At 43.8% G+C, this 19,448-nt stretch overlaps 1 protein-coding gene across 2 annotated transcripts in view; it reads right to left on the reverse strand.

The window, feature by feature from the left end:
- Window positions 1-4,956: 4,956 nt before the first annotated feature.
- Window positions 4,957-19,448, reverse strand: part of TMEM39B (transmembrane protein 39B) — a 34,028-nt gene continuing 19,536 nt past the window's right edge. The window contains exons 5-9 of one of the 2 annotated variants that reach the window (XM_040424560.1): window positions 19,260-19,414; window positions 18,742-19,063; window positions 16,242-16,429; window positions 7,916-8,036; window positions 4,957-5,280 (exon numbers count right to left, since the gene is read on the reverse strand). In XM_040424560.1, coding sequence (XP_040280494.1) covers window positions 5,044-5,280; window positions 7,916-8,036; window positions 16,242-16,429; window positions 18,742-19,063; window positions 19,260-19,414 — 1,023 coding nt within the window. In that variant the 3' untranslated portion in view covers window positions 4,957-5,043. The remainder of the gene's footprint in view (window positions 5,281-7,915; window positions 8,037-16,241; window positions 16,430-18,741; window positions 19,064-19,259; window positions 19,415-19,448) is intronic. The other variant, XM_040424559.1, reaches the window with a different exon arrangement.

Genomic DNA, 19,448 nt, shown 5'->3' on the forward strand with positions numbered 1-19,448 from the left:
CACGGAATCCAAATGCGTAAAATTTTTTAGACATTTATATTCCAGACTTCTTCTCACGCTTTAGGGCCCCTAGAATGCCAGGGCAGTATAAATACCCCACATGTGACCCCATTTCGGAAAGAAGACACCCCCAGGTATTCCGTGAGGGGCATATTGAATCCATGAAAGATTGAAATTTTTGTCCCAAGTTAGCGGAACGGGAGACTTTGTGAGAAAAAAATTAAAAATATCAATTTCCGCTAACTTGTGCCAAAAAAAAAAAATTTCTATGAACTCGCCATGCCCCTCATTGAATACCTTGGGGTGTCTTCTTTCCAAAATGGGGTCACATGTGGGGTATTTATACTGCCCTGGCATTCTAGGGGCCCCAAAGCGTGAGAAGAAGTCTGGTATCCAAATGTCTAAAAATGCCCTCCTAAAAGGAATTTGGGCACCTTTGCGCATCTAGGCTGCAAAAAAGTGTCACACATCTGGTATCGCCGTACTCAGGAGAAGTTGGGGAATGTGTTTTGGGGTGTCATTTTACATATACCCATGCTGGGTGAGAGAAATATCTTGGTCAAATGCCAACTTTGTATAAAAAAATGGGAAAAGTTGTCTTTTGCCAAGATATTTCTCTCACCCAGCATGGGTATATGTAAAATGACACCCCAAAACACATTCCCCAACTTCTCCTGAATACGGCGATACCACATGTGTGACACTTTTTTGCAGCCTAGGTGGGCAAAGGGGCCCATATTCCAAAGAGCACCTTTAGGATTTCACAGGTCATTTACCTACTTACCACACATTAGGGCCCCTGGAAAATGCCAGGGCAGTATAACTACCCCACAAGTGACCCCATTTTGGAAAGAAGACACCCCAAGGTATTCCGTGAGGGGCATGGCGAGTTCCTAGAATTTTTTATTTTTTGTCACAAGTTAGTGGAAAATGCTTTTTTTTTTTTTTTTTTTTTTTTTTCATACAAAGTCTCATATTCCACTAACTTGTGACAAAAAATAAAAACTTCCATGAACTCACTTTGCCCATCAGCGAATACCTTGGGGTCTCTTCTTTCCAAAATGGGGTCACTTGTGGGGTAGTTATACTGCCCTGGCATTCTAGGGGCCCAAATGTGTGGTAAGGAGTTTGAAATCAAATTCTGTAAAAAATGACCTGTGAAATCCGAAAGGTGCTCTTTTGAATATGGGCCCCTTTGCCCACCTCGGCTGCAAAAAAGTGTCACACATCTGGTATCTCCGTAATCGGGAGAAGTTGGGGAATGTGTTTTGGGGTGTCATTTTACATATACCCATGCTGGGTGAGAGAAATATCTTGGCAAAAGACAACTTTTCCCATTTTTTTATACAAAGTTGGCATTTGACCAAGATATTTATCTCACCCAGCATGGGTATATGTAAAAAGACACCCCAAAACACATTCCTCAACTTCTCCTGAATACAGAGATACCAGATGTGTGACACTTTTTTGCAGCCTAGGTGGGCAAAGGGGCCCACATTCCAAAGAGCACCTTTCGGATTTCACAGGTCATTTACCTACTTACCACACATTTGGGCCCCTAGAATGCCAGGGCAGTATAACTACTCCACAAGTGACCCCATTTTGGAAAGAAGAGACCCCAAGGTATTCGCTGATGGGCATAGTGAGTTCATGGAAGTTTTTATTTTTTGTCACAAGTTTGTGGAATATGAGACTTTGTATGAAAAAAAAAAAAAAAAAAAAAAAAAAAAATCATCATTTTCCACTAACTTGTGACAAAAAATAAAAAATTCTAGGAACTCGCCATGCCCCTCACGGAATACCTTGGGGTGTCTTCTTTCCAAAATGGGGTCACTTGTGGGGTAGTTATACTGCCCTGGTATTCTAGGGGCCCAAATGTGTGGTAAGGAGTTTGAAATCAAATTCAGGAAAAAATGAGGAGTGAAATCCGAAAGGTGCTCTTTGGAATATGGGCCCCTTTGCCCACCTAGGCTGCAAAAAAGTGTCACACATCTGGTATCCCCGTACTCAGGAGAAGTTGAGGAATGTGTTTTGGGGTGTCTTTTTACATATACCCATGCTGGGTGAGATAAATATCTTGGTCAAATGACAACTTTGTATAAAAAAATGGGAAAAGTTGTCTTTTGCCAAGATATTTCTCTCACCCAGCATGGGTATATATAAAATGACACCCCAAAACACATTCCCCACCTTCTCCTGAGTACGGAGATACCAGATGTGTGACACTTTTTTGCAGCCTAGGTGGGCAAAGGGGCCCAAATTCCAAAGAGCACCTTTCGGATTTCACAGGTCATTTTTTACAGAATTTGATTTCAAACTCCTTACCACACATTTGGGCCCCTAGAATGCCAGGGCAGTATAACTACCCCACAAGTGACCCCATTTTGGAAAGAAGAGACCCCAAGGTATTCGCTGATGGGCATAGTGAGTTCATAGAAGTTTTTATTTTTTGTCACAAGTTAGTGGAATATGAGACTTTGTAAGGAAAAAAAAAAAAAAAAAAATCATCATTTTCCGCTAACTTGTGACAAAAAATAAAAAGTTCTATGAACTCACTATGCCCATCAGCGAATACCTTAGGGTGTGTACTTTCAGAAATGGGGTCATTTGTGGGGTGTTTGTACTGTCTGGGCATTGTAGAACCTCAGGAAACATGACAGGTGCTCAGAAAGTCAGAGCTGCTTCAAAAAGCGGAAATTCACATTTTTGTACCATAGTTTGTAAACGCTATAACTTTTACCCAAACCATTTTTTTTTTACCCAAACATTTTTTTTTTATCAAAGACATGTAGAACTATAAATTTAGAGCAAAATTTCTATATGGATGTCGTTTTTTTTGCAAAATTTTACAACTGAAAGTGAAAAATGTCATTTTTTTGCAAAAAAATCGTTAAATTTCGATTAATAACAAAAAAAGTAAAAATGTCAGCAGCAATGAAATACCACCAAATGAAAGCTCTATTAGTGAGAAGAAAAGGAGGTAAAATTCATTTGGGTGGTAAGTTGCATGACCGAGCAATAAACGGTGAAAGTAGTGTAGGTCAGAAGTGTAAAAAGTGGCCTGGTCTTTCAGGGTGTTTAAGCACTGGGGGCTGAGGTGGTTAAAGGGGTTTGACCATCTCAGACTCTGATGGCAAATATAGTTAGCATATGCCAAAGTCAGATACGTTACATAGTTGTTAAGGTTGGAAAGACTAAAGTCCATCAAGTCCAACCTGTAATCCTGCTATATTGATCCATGGAACAAATCCCTGGATCAATGTCCATCTTCCTTTTAAGGAGGGGTTGGGCCAAAGAGAAAGTGTGTAGAACAAGATTTCTATAGAATGTCATAAGACTCAATGTTATTTTGAAATAAAAAGTCATCTTTTTGAAGCCATCTATTGTATTTGCTGTGACCAGCTCCTGTGGCAGGCTGTTCGAGAGATTCACAGCCCTTACAGTAAAGAATGCTTGTCGCCTCTTATGACTGAATCTTTTTTTTCTCCAGATGTAGGGAGTGGCCCCTTTTTGAGGGGGTTTAACACAGAATAGCTTCCCTCCATGTTTTGTATGATCCATTTATATATTTATACAGGTTAATCATTTCCCCCCTTAGACGTCTGTTTTCAATGCTAAACAAATTCAGTTTGTTTAATCTTTGCTCATAGCTAAGATCTTCCAGGCCCTTTGAGTTCAGTTGCCCTCCTCTGTACTTTTTCTAACTCTAGGGCATCCTTTTTCTGGACTGGTGCCCAAAACTGAACCGTGTATTCCAGGTGAGGCTGTACCAATAGTTTGTATAGTGGCAATATTACATCCCTGTTCCGCGAGTCCATATGTCTTTTAATACAAGCCAAAATTCTGTTGGCCTTAGAGGCAGCCGACTGGCATTACATATTGTTAGTCTATGATCTACTAATACACCCAGATCCTTCTCAACCAGTGACTCTCAGTTTTACTCTCCGTAGGACATACGCTGCATGCAGATTATTACCCCCAAGGTGCATAAATTTACATTTATCTATATTGAACCTCATTTGCCAAGTGGAGGCCCAAACAGTAAGTTTGTCCAAGTCAGCTTATAACTTATTAACTTTTTCCATAGACTGTACGGTATTACAAAGTTTGGCGTCATCTGCAAAAATAGAAACAGCACTATTAATCCCATCCTCTATGTCATTAAAGAATAAGTTAAATAATAGCGGACCCAGCACAGAACCTTGGGGTACACTACTTATAACTGTAGACCATTCAGAGTACGAATCATTGACCACAATACTTTGGATACGATCTTGAAGCCAATTTTCAATCAAATTACAAATTATATTTTCTAAACCAATAGACCTCAATTTTCCTTTTGGGCGCCCCTGCGGGACAGTATTGAACGCCTTTGCGAACTTCAAAAATGGGGCACATTTATTAAGACTGGCATAAAGGCCCTGCGCTTGTGGTGGATCTGCCAGAGTTATATAGAGGCACAGGCCTCTTCATAACTTCGGCGCATCCTGCACCAGTCTAAATGTAAGACCGCTTCCTTGAAACAGAAAATGAAATTTTTTTTAGACATAACGTGAACAGGGCAAAGTCACAGATAGCAGCGCAACTAACCACTGCTGTTATCACACGGAATTGAAGCAACATCTCTTTTTCCCTGCACATTCTTCAGTTTCATTCCTGGTACTGTGTGAATCTTGTACTCTCATATCTATGGCATGTTCACAGGATTCTCACACAGGAACAGGCACCGTCTTTAGGTCGCTGTGGACGCGTGGGAGTTTGAATATAGTAAAGCTTACTTGGCTATTTTGGAACTCCTATGGAAGTGAATGGAGGGAGCCGCACATAGCGGCCGTGAGAAGGGACTCTGTTCTCAGCATGGCATATCATGTGGCTATGAGAAAGATCTCAAGATGGGAATATCCCTTTAAAGATCTTTTCACGCAGTCTTGTGACAGAACACGGACCACACATGGCTTCAGAGTAAAAAAATATGCTTGTTTTTAATTACATAAGGAAACAAAGCAATTGTAACAAAAATACAGCGCTTTGGTGTAGTGAAAGTCAGTTCAGCTTCTGTTCCGAGTCTGAGACCCCAGTATACGAATATGCCTTCCCCAGTACAATCCGGTCACGAAGCAGCTTGAAGAAGGCGTAGTAATTACTGAAAAGGATGAGTGCAAGAGAAATGGTATGATGCCACTTCTCAGAAGATAGCAGTGAATATAGTTGGTAAAAGATGAGAAATCCTTCCAGTGTGGTTAAAATGTTCAGAACTCGCAGCGGGTTACTGAAGAAAAACTGGCGGGTGGGAAAAGAATAAAATTAAAACATATTTGGAAGAATCTAGAAGACATTACAAAGTATTAAGAACGTTCAAACCTTTCCACTGCAAAGTGAGCAGACGGCCATCAAAGGGGTGCAGCTCCACACATGACACCATCCTATAAGTGGCTAGGACATACTAGAACAAGATTTTAACCCTTTCACTGCTATGGATATGTAAAATACATCATGACTTTAACCTACTGTCACATAGAAGAGATGGTACTTATTAAAGCCCAGTACTATAGGCAGGGCCATATTTAACACGGGACAAAAGGGGCAGCTGCCTCTTGAGCCCCGCTGGCCACTGGGTGACCTTTCATGGGTCCATACTTTATTAAAGGGGTTGTCCGGGTTCAGAGCTGAACCCGGACATCCCTAAATTTTCACCCCAGCAGCCCCCCTGACATGAGCATCGGAACAGTTCATGCTCCGATGCTCTCCTTTGCCCTGCGATACATTGCGCAGGGCAAAGGCATTTTTAGGAGTTCCGGTGACGTACTGGGGCTCTCCATGGGGCTGACAGGAACCCCGGTGACGTCACCGGTACTGATGGGCGGGATTAAGCTCTGCCTTAGCCAGTAAAACGGCTAGGGCAGAGCAAAAGCCCGCCCCTCAGAGCCGGTGACGGCACCGAACACACTGCCGGGCGGAAGTTACCGCCCGGCAGTGTGTTATTGAAAACAAAAAAGCCCGTGCCCTGCACGATTTAGCGCAGGGCACGGGAGCGCATCGGAGAATGAGATGCTCCAATACTAGCTTCAGAGGGGCTGTCTGGGTGAAAAAAAAGGGTATGTCCGGGTTCAGCTCTGAACCCGGACAACCCCTTTAACTAAGTAGCAGGACATACATGGGAGATGTCCCTGCACTTACTATTATTTCTGGGCACCGCTCTGTTGCGGCCCCCGTTACATTCTCTTGTGCTGTATGCTAAGTAACAGCATCGGAACACCAGGGAGGAGACATCAGCTTTTCTCCCTGGGCGTTCCTTCTCACTGGCTGTAGCGCTGTCCAATCGCAGCGCAGAACTTTACAGAAAAAAAACAACTCACCTTCTCCCTAGCGGTGATGCTCTGCGCTGCGATTGGACAGCGCTACAGCCAGGGAGAAGGAACGCCCAGGGAGAAAAGCTGATGTCTCCTCCCTGGTGTTCCGATGCTGTTACTTAGCATACAGCACAGGAGAATGTAACGGGGGCCACAACAGAGCTGTGCCCAGAAATAATAGTAAGTGCAGGGACATCTCCCATGTATGTCCTACATGTCCTGCTACTTAGTTAATAAAGTATGGACCCATGAATGCAGCAGCGGCACTTGTGTTCTCCCTCTTGCCCAGGGTCCAATCAATATTAAAGACGGCCCTGACTATAGGACAAAGCTCTAGGTACAATATTAGGGGGCGTAGCACACAAATAAATGAATTGTCAGTCCTACAACTACCATGCTAAACTTCACGGTTGAGCGGGGAGGGGAACATTCTGAAACCACTGCCTTGAACACCAAGAGAGTTTGTCCTCTCCACTGTCATGTTCAGGGATGGGTTTTTTAGATGTAATCACTGTTAGCAGTTTTAGATGTAATCACTGTTTCAGACAAGGGGGAGGGGGGGAGATTTATCAAACCTGTGTAAAGTAGAACTGGCTTAGTTTGCAGCTGCAAAGTACCCTATCGACCCTGCTTCCCAAACAGCAGAAGTACTCAATTGGGCACAGAGAAAACCTTCATAAATCTATAGTCTACCAATCTTAAAAACACAGGGCAACACTTTGATGGATTATTCTACAGGAAACCTGAAATTATAATAGGAGGCAGAAGAAGTGTGTGAGATTTATTTACACGAGGGATGCCCAACCTGCGGCCCTCCAGATGTTAAAAAAGTACAACTCCCACCATGCCCTGATGTAAGCTGATAGCTGTAGGCTGTACTCGCATGCTAGGAGTTGTAGTTTTGCAACAGCTGGAGGGCTGCAGGTTGGGCATCCCTGATTTACACAGATCAGGCTGTGTCTCTGATATCTAGTGCATCTTAGGGTTCATTTGTAGTTCAAATCCACCACTGCCATCCGTCTGAAATCCAGCATTTATGCCGGAAAGAGGCTGGATCACTGCCAAACCCCATTACGGGGATCTGGTGGTGAACTGCAGAATCCGGCAATGTTGGATTCTGCAAAATCAGGGATGCTGCTCTCTGCCAGAACATGCTGCTGGATCCATTGGCGCATATGTGAACATATTCTTCCTGAGAAGGCAATGCTCAATCAGACCAAGGAGCTGGGAAAAGATATTTCAGAAGCTGACCGGCAGGCTAGAAAGCAGAGGGAGAATGGAAGATTCACTGCCCCTTACCACTGCAGAGCTGTAAGAAGTTACTGACCCTACTGAGGAGCTGTATACTGCTAGTATGAACTGGGAAAGTGACAGCAGGAACCCCCCACACACTTCCTGGCTTTGAGAGCATTCACAGGAAGGCTACAAAAGATGCTATGATCAAGATGTCACCCACAGACTTCTGTAAAACAATTTTGAAAAATTTTCTCACTTGGCTGGGGGTACCCTATAATAGGATGGATGTAACAAAGATCCCAAGACTAAAGTTTAATAGCAGAACTTACATGGAACCGAAAATGAGACATATCAGAAGGAATCGCCACATTATAGTGACCAACCGCTTTGTAGACATTCTTGTTGTGTTTTACCAACACCCCCTGGGGCCACATGCAGTCCTCCATCCACCTGCAAAACAAACAGTAATGGAATAATCATCTAGTGAATAAGGGTAATGTGACTTCAACAGTCCGGCAGAGTCTCCTCAATCCGATATCTTTATCGTATATGTAGAACAGAAGGTGGGCCAATCCTTGAGCCTGTCGGTGTCTGCCAAATGTGCGGAGCTGTAACTATGGTCAAGGACAATATATGTCCTTTACGGCCCTACTGGGTAAATGTGGTTCCTGCCAAGCCAAACCAGCAACTTGGCCAGGTGACGCCACTTCCACATTCTCACGCCGTTGGTCCTGCGACAATGTCCGCATCTGCCCCCTCATCCACCACCGTGTCCTCAGCCTCCACTGCAGGGACAATTCACAGTGCCCCTCCAGCATACCACATGTGCAGGGCACGGTGGTGTCATGCTGTTCTGCACCTAGTTTGCCTGGGCGAACAGAGTCACACAGGGGAGGAACTGCTCCGTGTCCTTCATCAAGAAATCGAATAATGGCTTTCTCCCCGAAAACTCCAAATCCGGAACCATGCTGACCGACAATGGGAAGAACATTGTGTTGGCACTGCGTCAAGGAGGGCTGAGCCATGCGCCCTGCATGGCACACGTGTTCAATCTAGTTGTCAATCGGTTCCTGAAATCTTCCAGCCATATGCAAAACATCCTAAAAATGGCCAGGAAACTTTGCATGCACTTCAGCCACTCATACACCGCAAAGCACACCCTCCTTGAGCTGCAGAACGGCATCCCCCAACATAGGCTGGAATTCCACTCTCCATATGTTGGACCGACTATACGAACAGAGAAAGGCCATAAACGATTTCTTGATGATCCAAGCGGAGAAGAGTACTCCCCTGTGTAACTTCGATGTCAGCCAGTGGCAGCTTATGCGTGACACCTGCCGTCTGCTCAGGCCCTTTGACGATGCCACGTTATTTGTCAGTCGCCAGGACTACGGGATGAACTATGTCGTTCCACTGCTTCATGTCCTGGAACAGATGCTGGTAAATCTGGCTGGTCAGGAGACTGGAGACTTGAATGGAGCGAGTACTTGTAATTAGGCTATGCCACTACTACAAGGGAGACGATGCGCAGTGTAACAAAGAGGAATTACAGCTCGAATAGAGCTCTGCCTTCTCTTCAAACAGCTGATTGACAGGTGTCAGACCCCCAAAGATCAAATATTGATGACCTATCCTGAGGATAGGTCATCAATATAGCACATAAATAACCTAAAAAAAACTCCCTGTCCAATCAGACAGCATCTAAACCCACAGAAAAATCAACATCTACACATACAAAGAAAGCTGTGGGACTCCAAATGTACAAAAAATATATAGCAATCTTTATTAATTGATAGATATTTAAAAAAAATATTCTAAAGAAAAAAGCAAGATGGATATTGATACAGAGAACATTGCAAGGGGGGTTATGCCCAATATAGTGATCCACGTCTACAAAATATATGATAGAAATAAATAGCACCACTGAGCATATTATTACCAAGGCGATAAAATATTAAATCTTCATCACCAATATGTTCAGTGATTACATAACAAGATTGCCCCATAGGCCCACGGGTATGTCAGTTAGGCACAATATTGCATTGGCAGTGTCGCTGAACAAGACACCACATTACATATAGATGTCTAAAATATCACAAATAATAACTGCTGTGCAGACTACACTGGCAAAAAGAATATATAATTCATACAGCAGCACTGCAAATGCATAAAATATATAAAAAGTGTACATATAATGCGCCTTATAGTAAAACAGACGTACCCTGTGACATGGTCCTATCCAAGCCTAACATTTTTTTTAAATTCGCTTTATTGAACACATAAAGCCAATTGTTAATGACTTTCTTTGTACATATGCTTTCATAAATTATACATCAGCATAATGAAAGTGAGTTGTACAAGTAGCATATACATGACTCAAATGAATAAAACATTTAACACCTGTGCCGTATCGGTGCGATTACTTCCATCTCTAGAGGGAGGGCTCATATTGCTAATAAAGATAGCAGCAAAAAGTGGCATACCTAGGTTTACCATTTCCCATCTTCCCCGACCTGCCACACCTTATAAATATCTACCTTGTTCCACCCGCAAAGCCTCTGTCAATCTGCGAGCTGAATAGTGTTCTTGCTGATGAACACCATGCCCCCCACACCTTTTGAAATTTGGGTATACAGCCCCTATTCTTGAACACAATACTTTCATATGGGATTATAGTGTTAACCAATTGCTTTCATTGCGCTAAAGTAGGTGCTCTATCACCCATCCATCTAATCGCAATCGCTTTTCGTGCCAAAAATAGTGTTTCTCTCAGGAATATCCTTGTATGATGAGAGTAAAGAATCTCGTCCAGTATTCCAAAGAGGCATATTTTAGGGTGAAGTGGCACTGTACAACCCAGTAAATCTGTGAGTAGAGTCACCACTTCCTCCCAAAACTTATTTATGGAAGGGCATGCCCATATAAACGGAGAATACAATTTTGGGAATTGAGTCAGCACAACCTGTATATAGGTGCAGATCACTATGGCGAAATACATATACAAACAGAGAATACAATTTTGGGAATTGAGTCAGCACAACCTGTATATAGGTGCAGATCACTATGGCGAAATACATATACAAACGGAGAATACAAATTTTGGGAATTGAGTTAGCACAACCTGTATATAGGTGCAGATCACTATGGCGAAATACATATACAAACGGAGATCTGCACCTATATACAGGTTGTGCTGACTCAATTCACAAAATGCCCATATAAGATGCCAGAAATCAGCATTTTTTGACGCACATCTATGGCACCCGGAGTAGGCAAGCCTGCCCATTCTGTGTAACCTCCGTGGAGACATATAACTTTGATGTATTATGCACAGTTGTATAAACTTATTGTTTATGGCTGGTGATACTAGTGTGGGGGATTCAAGTATATCCTCATCGTCTTCATTAGACAAATCTGGAATCATTGCCTTCCATTTTGACAGTGCTTGCATCGGGTTACCTCTCAGTTTGACACATAGGAGATGGGTGTAAAGTGCTGATATAAAGCCACGTGGTCCTTGAGAACGTATGACTCCAATCATCGGAAATGTGGACAATAGGACTGGGGTATCACGATAATGCATCTTCATGGCATGTCTTAGCTGCAGGAATCTATAGAATGTATTCCTGGGCAACTCATGTCTATGACTCAGGGACTCAAAATCGTTAAAAACATTATTACTGTATAAGTTCCCCAATGTGACAACCCCATGCTCCTTCCAGAATGCACCGTCCCGCAGTACCATCAGGTCAGGCAACATGGGGTTATCCCAAACTGGAGTCTTCAATAGGTCTGACCCTATATTATGTAGATGCTTACAAGCCGACCATATCTGGACAGCCACCCTATGAATCGGTAGCAACCTGCGGGGGAACAATTTAGGTTGTTCTAGAACTGGCCATCGATTAGTGAGATCTAGATATTCTGCAAGATGTTTCTCTTGTCTGCAGAGAGTGCCATTTGGCAATATCCATGTTTTTATATTTCTCAATTGCCCAGCAAGATAATATAAGTATATCAGGCAGAGACATGCCACCTTCCCTTTTAAGACGTGTCAGATTTAATATAGACAACTTCGGTCTATTCGCACCCCAGATGAAAGGTGACATTAAGGATACGAGCTTCTGAAAAAATGCCTTTGGGACTATATATGGGGCATGTTGCAGAACATACAGACACTTTGATTCTACCAGGTACTGAGAGAGGTAATCCCTGCCATACCCTAAATTTATCTTTGCAATACTCTAGGAGAGGATGGATATTCAGAGTGTGGAAGGATGCAGCATCCTTTGTTATATATATACCCAGGTATTTATAGCTAGGTACAACAGGTAATTCTCCCTGGGGGAATGTATCTTCTAGTGGATATAAAAGGACATAAGGTCGATTTGGACCAATTTTCCTCAGTCCAGAGTACTGGCTGAATACTTCAATTATGGTGATTGCTCTAGGAAGTGTGGCTTCAGTCTGTGAGATGAATAGCACCATGTCATCAGCATATAAGCCGACCCTATCCTCCTGCTCTCCTATTTTAATTCCATTAAACTATGAATCCGCTCTGATTCGCATAGCAAGTGGCTCTATAGCTAGGGCAAACAGCAATGGTGACAGAGGACATCCCTGTCGTGTACCTCGTCCCAAGCTGAAACTATCTGACATAAACCCATTAACCAATATACCCGCTTTGGGATGTTTGTATAACATGGCTATCCATTGTATAAAATTAGGACCAAATCCAAATTTGTGAAGAACCTGGAACAAATAGGGCCACTCAACGGAGTCGAACGCCTTTGCAGTGTCCAAAGACGCTAAAGCCCATCTCTCTCCTTTCTGTACTCCAATTTGGGTCACCACCTGCACCCGTCTGATATTATCAGTGGTAGATCTACCGGGCAAAAATCCAGATTGATCTGGATGAACCAAGGTACTAACCACTCTCCCAAGGCGTATGGCCAAAATCTTTGCTATAATTTTATAGTCGATATTCAATAAGGATATCGGCCGATACGACCCACACTCATCCGGATCCTTGCCCGGCTTAAGGAGGACCACTATGGTGGCGTCATACATTGATGGTGGTAAGCATCTTTTTTGAAATGCATCCTCATACATGCGAATTAGCAATGGGTTGATGTGGGTAGCATATTTAAACATAAACCTCTAGGGGTAATCCGTCGGGACCAGGAGATTTACCCCTAGCTAGTTGTGTTATAGCATCTTCTAGTTCCAGAGTGGATATAGGGGCTTCTAAACTATCTATTGCCTCCTGTGCTAATGTAGGGAATTCCAGGTCTTCAAGATACTGCATGACGTCACCCGTTTCATAATTAACTTTGGTCTCATAAGTCCTTGTAGTACTCTTGAAATCTACCCGCTATCGTTTCAGGGTCTGACAATATCTATCCATTTAAGGCCTTGATACGTAATACCGTCGGGGATGCCTGATTCTGTCTGACGATGTGAGCAAGTAATTTGCTAGATTGGTTGCCCAATTCAAAATATGTTTGTTTTGTAAAGAACATTTTCCGTTGGGGCTTTTCTTTGAGTAGGGTCAAATACTGACTACCTAATGTTAACCAAGATTCTCTATTCAAGTCATTGGGATCAGCAACATATGCTGCTTCTAATCTAGTACATTCCGCTGCTAGCCTTTCCTCCTGTCTAGCTGCTGACTTTTTGATGAATGATATAGTAGATCTCAGGCATCCTCTAAGATATGCTTTCATAGTTTCCCAGAGTAATGTGTAATCTGTAACCTCTCCATGTCCCTCCATAAAAACCTTCAATTGGTCAGGAATGCGATCAGAAGGTCCAAACAGGGACAACCAGAAAGGATTGATCCGTGTTGAGCGTCTGATCACATCCCCTCCCAGCCTCAACACTAGTTGTATTGGCGAATGATCAGAAATGCCCCTTGGTCCGTACTCTATACAGTATGTCAGAGAGAACATAGCTGAGTTACCAAAAGCATAATCTATTCGTGATAGTGTATTATGGCTAGTTGAGTGGCATGAGTACTGTCTTGTATCAGGGTATTTAAGGCGCCACATGTCTATCCATCCTATCTCTCCCAATAATGCGGCTAGTGATGTCTTATTACTAGGGCAGGTGTCAGAAGCCTCAGCCAAGTGATGTCTGTCTAAGTCCTTATCTAAGGTCGTATTAAAGTCACCAAGACTTACTACACGGGCCGATGGATATGAGGCTGCAAAACTCGCTGCCTGCTGAACAATCTATAATGAGAAAGGCGGTGGAACGTATATACCTAGTATAACATACAATATACAGTTGATGTATGCAGCTATGAACACAAATCTCCCTGCCGGGTCTATCTGGCAGGCCTCCATTTCCCACCTAAGGGATTTATGTACCAGCAACGACACTCCCCTAGACAAGCTGGTATAACATGAATGTTGTGCCCATTGAACCCAAGGCTTTTGGGTACGTCTAGTAGTATCTGCCGTTAAATGGGTTTCCTGCAAACAGAGTATATGTGGATTAAATCTTCTGATTGCAGAAAAGACCATGGTGCGTTTCCTGGCACTACCCAGTCCCCTAATGTTCCAGGACATTATACGTATTTCCGACATGTCAATCTTATGAAAAGGACTCGGTTTCCCTCCTGTATCCCTCTCTGTACTTTGCCCTTCCCGATCCGGCACATAACATATAACATTTGAACCATTAGGTGTACCCTGATATAGGTGAAAAGTGCCTGCATGATGAAACATTAAACCAGCCATGACACTCTTGGCTGTTAAAAACAAGACACTTCAGATAAACGGGGTGTGCGTATGGTAAGTTACCAGTAGCACCATATAACTCGTATCTTACGTATAGGAGAACTATAACATAGTGACTAAGGACCCAATCCCTAACTTCTGATGGGATCCAGGCCTAGGACTCGGGCAATTAGTCCAACAGGGACCTCCCTTCACTCTCATTAACTCCTCTTTTGCCTATACAGTAGCTGTGACATACAAGATCTTTACCCTTTCATGTACAATTCCCCGCTAATCCCACATTCCCTTTCTTAACTAACTATGGGCTTAATCACACTATCTCTTGTGAGATTCAACTGAGAATTGAGAGCAATAATAAACGGATAACATTCAAGAGTTCTGATACTTAGTCAGCGTAAGTGTCCCCGCAGGTCCCGAGTCCAAGTCCAGAGATCCCCTTCTTGCCGTTGGCAGTGAAGAACTATGCGGGCTGTCATCTTGGAGGTCTAGCATTTCTGGCCCTGCCATCCAGCCAGTTTGTGGCTTCTTCAGGATTGTTGAAGAACCGGCTCACTTCCCCATCCACCACTCTTAATCGGGCCGGGTACGCCATGGAGTAGGATAGGTTCTGCTCCCGGAGTCGTCTTTTCACCGTGCTGAATGTTGCCCTGCGCTTCTGTAATTCGGACGAAAAATGCGGGAAAATCATGATGTTGTTGTTATCATACTTCAGCTCCTGCTTGTTACGCGCCATTTGCAGCACATGATCTCTGTCCGTAGAGTTTAGCAATCTCGCAAGTAGAGGTCTTGGAGGAGCCCCCGGTGGAAGAGGTTTGGCGGGAACGCAATGTGCAGGCCGATGAGAATGTTGCCTCTGGGAGGGTGTAACGGAGCCAGGTAGTGACGAATGCACATGGGTTGTTACCCTCTGATTTTTCAGGTAAACCGATGATCCGCAAATTATTGCGTCTTGTGCGGTTCTCGTAGACGTCACATTTTTGCTGCCAAAAGTTGACTTTCTGCTCCAGCTCTTGTATTTTTGCGGGGAGCGGCTGTACACGGTCTTCCACTTCTGAGATCCTATTTTTGGTCTCTTTGACGCGTTCACGCATGGCCTGCATATCATGGCGAAGTAGGCCTATATCCACCTTCACCTCCTCCAACTTGCCCACCATTGATGTGCGGCAGGTGGCTATCACTTGCAGCAATTGCTCGGTGACCTGTTTCAAGGACGGCGCTGTAGCTGCACATTCCGCTTCTTCATGCGTAGGGCCATCTCTAATCCCATCCGGAGGTGGTGAACGGGAACCTGCGCCATCTTGATCTTCCACGCGGGCAAAAACTCCCGAAGTCGGTCAGCGGCCGACTGTGCTCTATTACGGGCCATGGTTGTCTTTCCCGACCTCCTGCCCGATCTGGATGTAATTTTTGCGGCAGATAAATTACAGGATTAACGAGAAGTTAGGGTATTGGGTCCGGAGCTCAGTTAAGTGCGACCGCTCATATCAGCTTCCGGCCACGCCCCCCTCCAAGCTTAACATTTAGTCACCATACTATACCAACTTATTATTTTGTAGCTCACAAGTTCAAAACTATTAAAAAGATTTAACACTTGGCCATTTCATCAACACAAAAATAGTGGGAAAAATGGGCATTTGAAACCTAAGTACCAGGTGACCGCAACAGATGCGCAGAACAATCTTTATCCTCGAATAGTCGGCTACCAATCTGATGCCTCCTATATTCGATGATGCATAATAATCCTTTTGTCATTATACCACAGCGATTTCTCTCCTCGGCTCTCTCTTTACCCAAACCACCTCAAAAAGGCAGGGCAGGGGTTGGGGGATCCGTGCTCTGGAGATGCTTGTGTATCAAACATTTATGGCACATTCTGTGGAAGGTGGTGGGGTGGTGGTAGCTATATACTTACGAGTGTTGTAGCATGTTGGAGCACAGCGCTGGGTCCACTTTTTGCCAGCAGCCAAGGTGAGCAGCTGCTTTATGCAGCAGATCACAGTACCGTGCAGGCAGGAGGTGCTGGGTGAGGATTACTGAAGTGCTTAGGGAAACTTGAAGAAAGAGTTCACATGACCAGCGCTTGTCATAATACTGTGTGCTCTGTATCAATAAAGTTGAAAAAAAATACAATAAGTAAACTGAATGTGATATGAACAAACCACACAACAGTTGTGTGTCTTAAAGTGCATCTACACTTTCAAACAATTACATTAAAACCTATTCTAAATAGCATGTAACTAATAACATGTGATAGATGGAATATTTTTTTTTCTGTTTTACTTAGGCTACTTTTACATTAGCGGCAGCCTTCTCCGGCAGGCTGTTCCGGAGGGGGAACAGCCTGCCCGAACCGTGCTGCCGCTAGTGCACCGTGCCGCCGGAAGTACACTCTGGCCCCATTGACTATAATGGGGGCAGGCCGGAGGACCGGCCGCAGCACGTCAAACATGCCGAGAGGGCGGCCAGAATAAAACTACAACGTGAACTAGCGGCAAACATGCCGAAAGGGCGGCCAGAATAAAACGACGACGTGAACTAGCGGCAAACATGCTGAGAGGCGGCCGGAATAAATCTATGATGGTGCACCAGCAGCAACATGGATCCGGCAGGCTGTTACGGCAGAGAAGGATGGCTCTAGTGTGAAACTAGCCTTACGAAACAGGCAAGTTCAGGGGACTATATTGCTTTGGAATCCGTACAATCGTACACCACTAATATGCGGTGTATGGATTCCAGTGTGGGGCCTAAAAGCCCTGCCTAGCACATGGGTACAGGGCCTCCTGTTATGTAGAGCTTTTAGTGGAGCGAGTGGACACAGGCAGAAGCGCGACATAGAACATTGCTTGCTCTACTAAAGCCTGGAAGAGCACATCGGAAGTAGATTAGGCAGAAGAAGCGACTTGCATTTACTGTTTGGGTGCTAGCACAGCATTACCTAAGTTAGTGCTGCTTTGGGGTGGTCTAGATTGTGCATAAGATCCCTTTATATATTGATCTGCTTATTTTTCACTATGGTATCTTTTTCTATGTGGGTATGGGTCTGGTTTTAAGGCTTTTTTTATGTTTATATTATGTGATTAAATAAAGATGATGGGGCACATTTATTAAGACCGGCGTTTTAGACACCAGTCTTAATAAAGCCTCATCGCTGGCGATGGTGCCGCTGGAGTTATGAAAAGGCGCAGGCCTCTCCATAACTTCAGCGCATCCAGCACCAGTTCTAAATATAAGACAGCTTCCTAGCTGTCTTAGACTCAAACCATTTTCTATGCCTAAAACAGGTGTAGAAAATGGTAAAACCTTCCCGTCCGCAATTTTAGACATGGTGTGAGTGGGGAAAAATTCTCACAACGGCCATCTGCGCCTGAGATACACGTAATTTATTCATATTAAAAATTATCAAATTAATGAGATTATATCTTTTTTGGAGTGTTCAGCCTTTAGCAGAGTGGCACTGGCACAAGCAGCAATGTGTGCTCCTGCCTGTACATGACTCACTGTGCATTCCAAAGCGCTATACACATCTAAACTGCAGGTGCCTATTTTGTATGTAAAACAGAAAAAAATAAAAATAAAGTCTATTAAAAAAAACAAAAAACAATTATATGTAATTTAGCATAGGTTTTAATAAAACGGTTCAAAAAGTTAGGTATACTTTAAAGGGAGTCTGTCACCACTATATGACTATATACAGCACTTACATGGCGCTGTAGCACACCTATACATGATTCTAAATTTCTAATGGTACCTTTTGTTATTTTCTTTAGACATCCAGAAGCATGAAAAACGACGTTTATTTCATATGCAAATGAGCACTCGCAAGTCTCCAGGCTGCTCTGCCTTTTTAACCGTTACTCCTCCACAGCCTCTTCCTTTGCCCGCCCTCCTATTCACTTGTATCATCCCTAGGTCCAGCCGAGATCCCGCGCCTGCGCACTGCTTTGCCGGCTGGCGCATGCGCACTAGTTGAATTGATGCCGTACCCAAAATGGGCATTGCAGTGTGCATGCCCCGGCGCGGCGAAGCAGTGCGCAGGCGCGGGATCTCGGCCGGACCTAGCGATGATACAAGGGAATAGGAGGGCAGGCAAAGGAAGAGGCTGGGGGAGGAGTAACGGTTAAAAAGGCAGGGCAGCCTGGGCACCTACACACGGAACACCGCCCCTGGGCACTTGCGAGTGCTCATTTGCATATGAAATAAACGTCATTTTTCCTGCTTCTGGATGTCTAAAGAAAATAACAAAAGGTACCATTAGAATCCTGTATAGGTGTGCTACAGCACCATGTAAGTGCTGTATATGGTCATATAGTGGTGACAGACTCCCTTTAAAGAAAAGAGGGTGAGGTGGATGTGTACATTGTTGGTCCTATGTTACATTCTACAATTACAGGGACAAGATATAAGTATTGTACCTTGACAAACCATACAGGCACAAATGCCACGTAATATGCAGACAGCATGGAGCTAAGCAGCACCTCCCGAACACGCCAATTGAAGTCCAGCTTTAAGTAGTGCACTTCACTACGTATCAGGTCTGGAGAGAGGCAGCACGCATGTGTTGGAAGAGGATCTGTGCTGGGCCGCCACATGTGCTGCAGTACTGTTAAGTAATCACGACCTGCCTTATCAACAGAACCTAGATCTCCACCAACACGTGCGCTGGGAGCATGGGCAAAGAGGCTTGACCGACGAAAATCATAGCCCAGGTGCAGAAATGGGATGTACATACCAAATCTAAAAAAAAGGGATATAAAAAAAATATTAAAAATTTCTCAGCTAACAGAACAATCATGTCATGACACAAAAGTATCAATTAATTTATAGGGTAATATGAAGACTATATAAATATTATCTATTCACAGGCAGTAAATTCTCTACTGTGGCAAAAATTCTAATTACAGAATTTCTGAACTTTCAACCGATTACTTACGGATAGCATAAGAACAGAAGGTTGAGGAAGGAGTGTGTTCTGAACAACAAGATTAGGGAGCGACATAAACTCCACCCTGTTCCAGTAAGAACAGCAAACCGTGTGGCCACCAGCAGTATTGAGTGCGGGACAGAAGACTTTCCTCCTTGTGAGGCCTAAACAATGAGAAATACGCAGTTATTTCAACGC

Source organism: Bufo bufo, chromosome 3 (genome assembly GCF_905171765.1).
Source record: "Bufo bufo chromosome 3, aBufBuf1.1, whole genome shotgun sequence".
Lineage (NCBI taxonomy): Eukaryota > Metazoa > Chordata > Amphibia > Anura > Bufonidae > Bufo > Bufo bufo.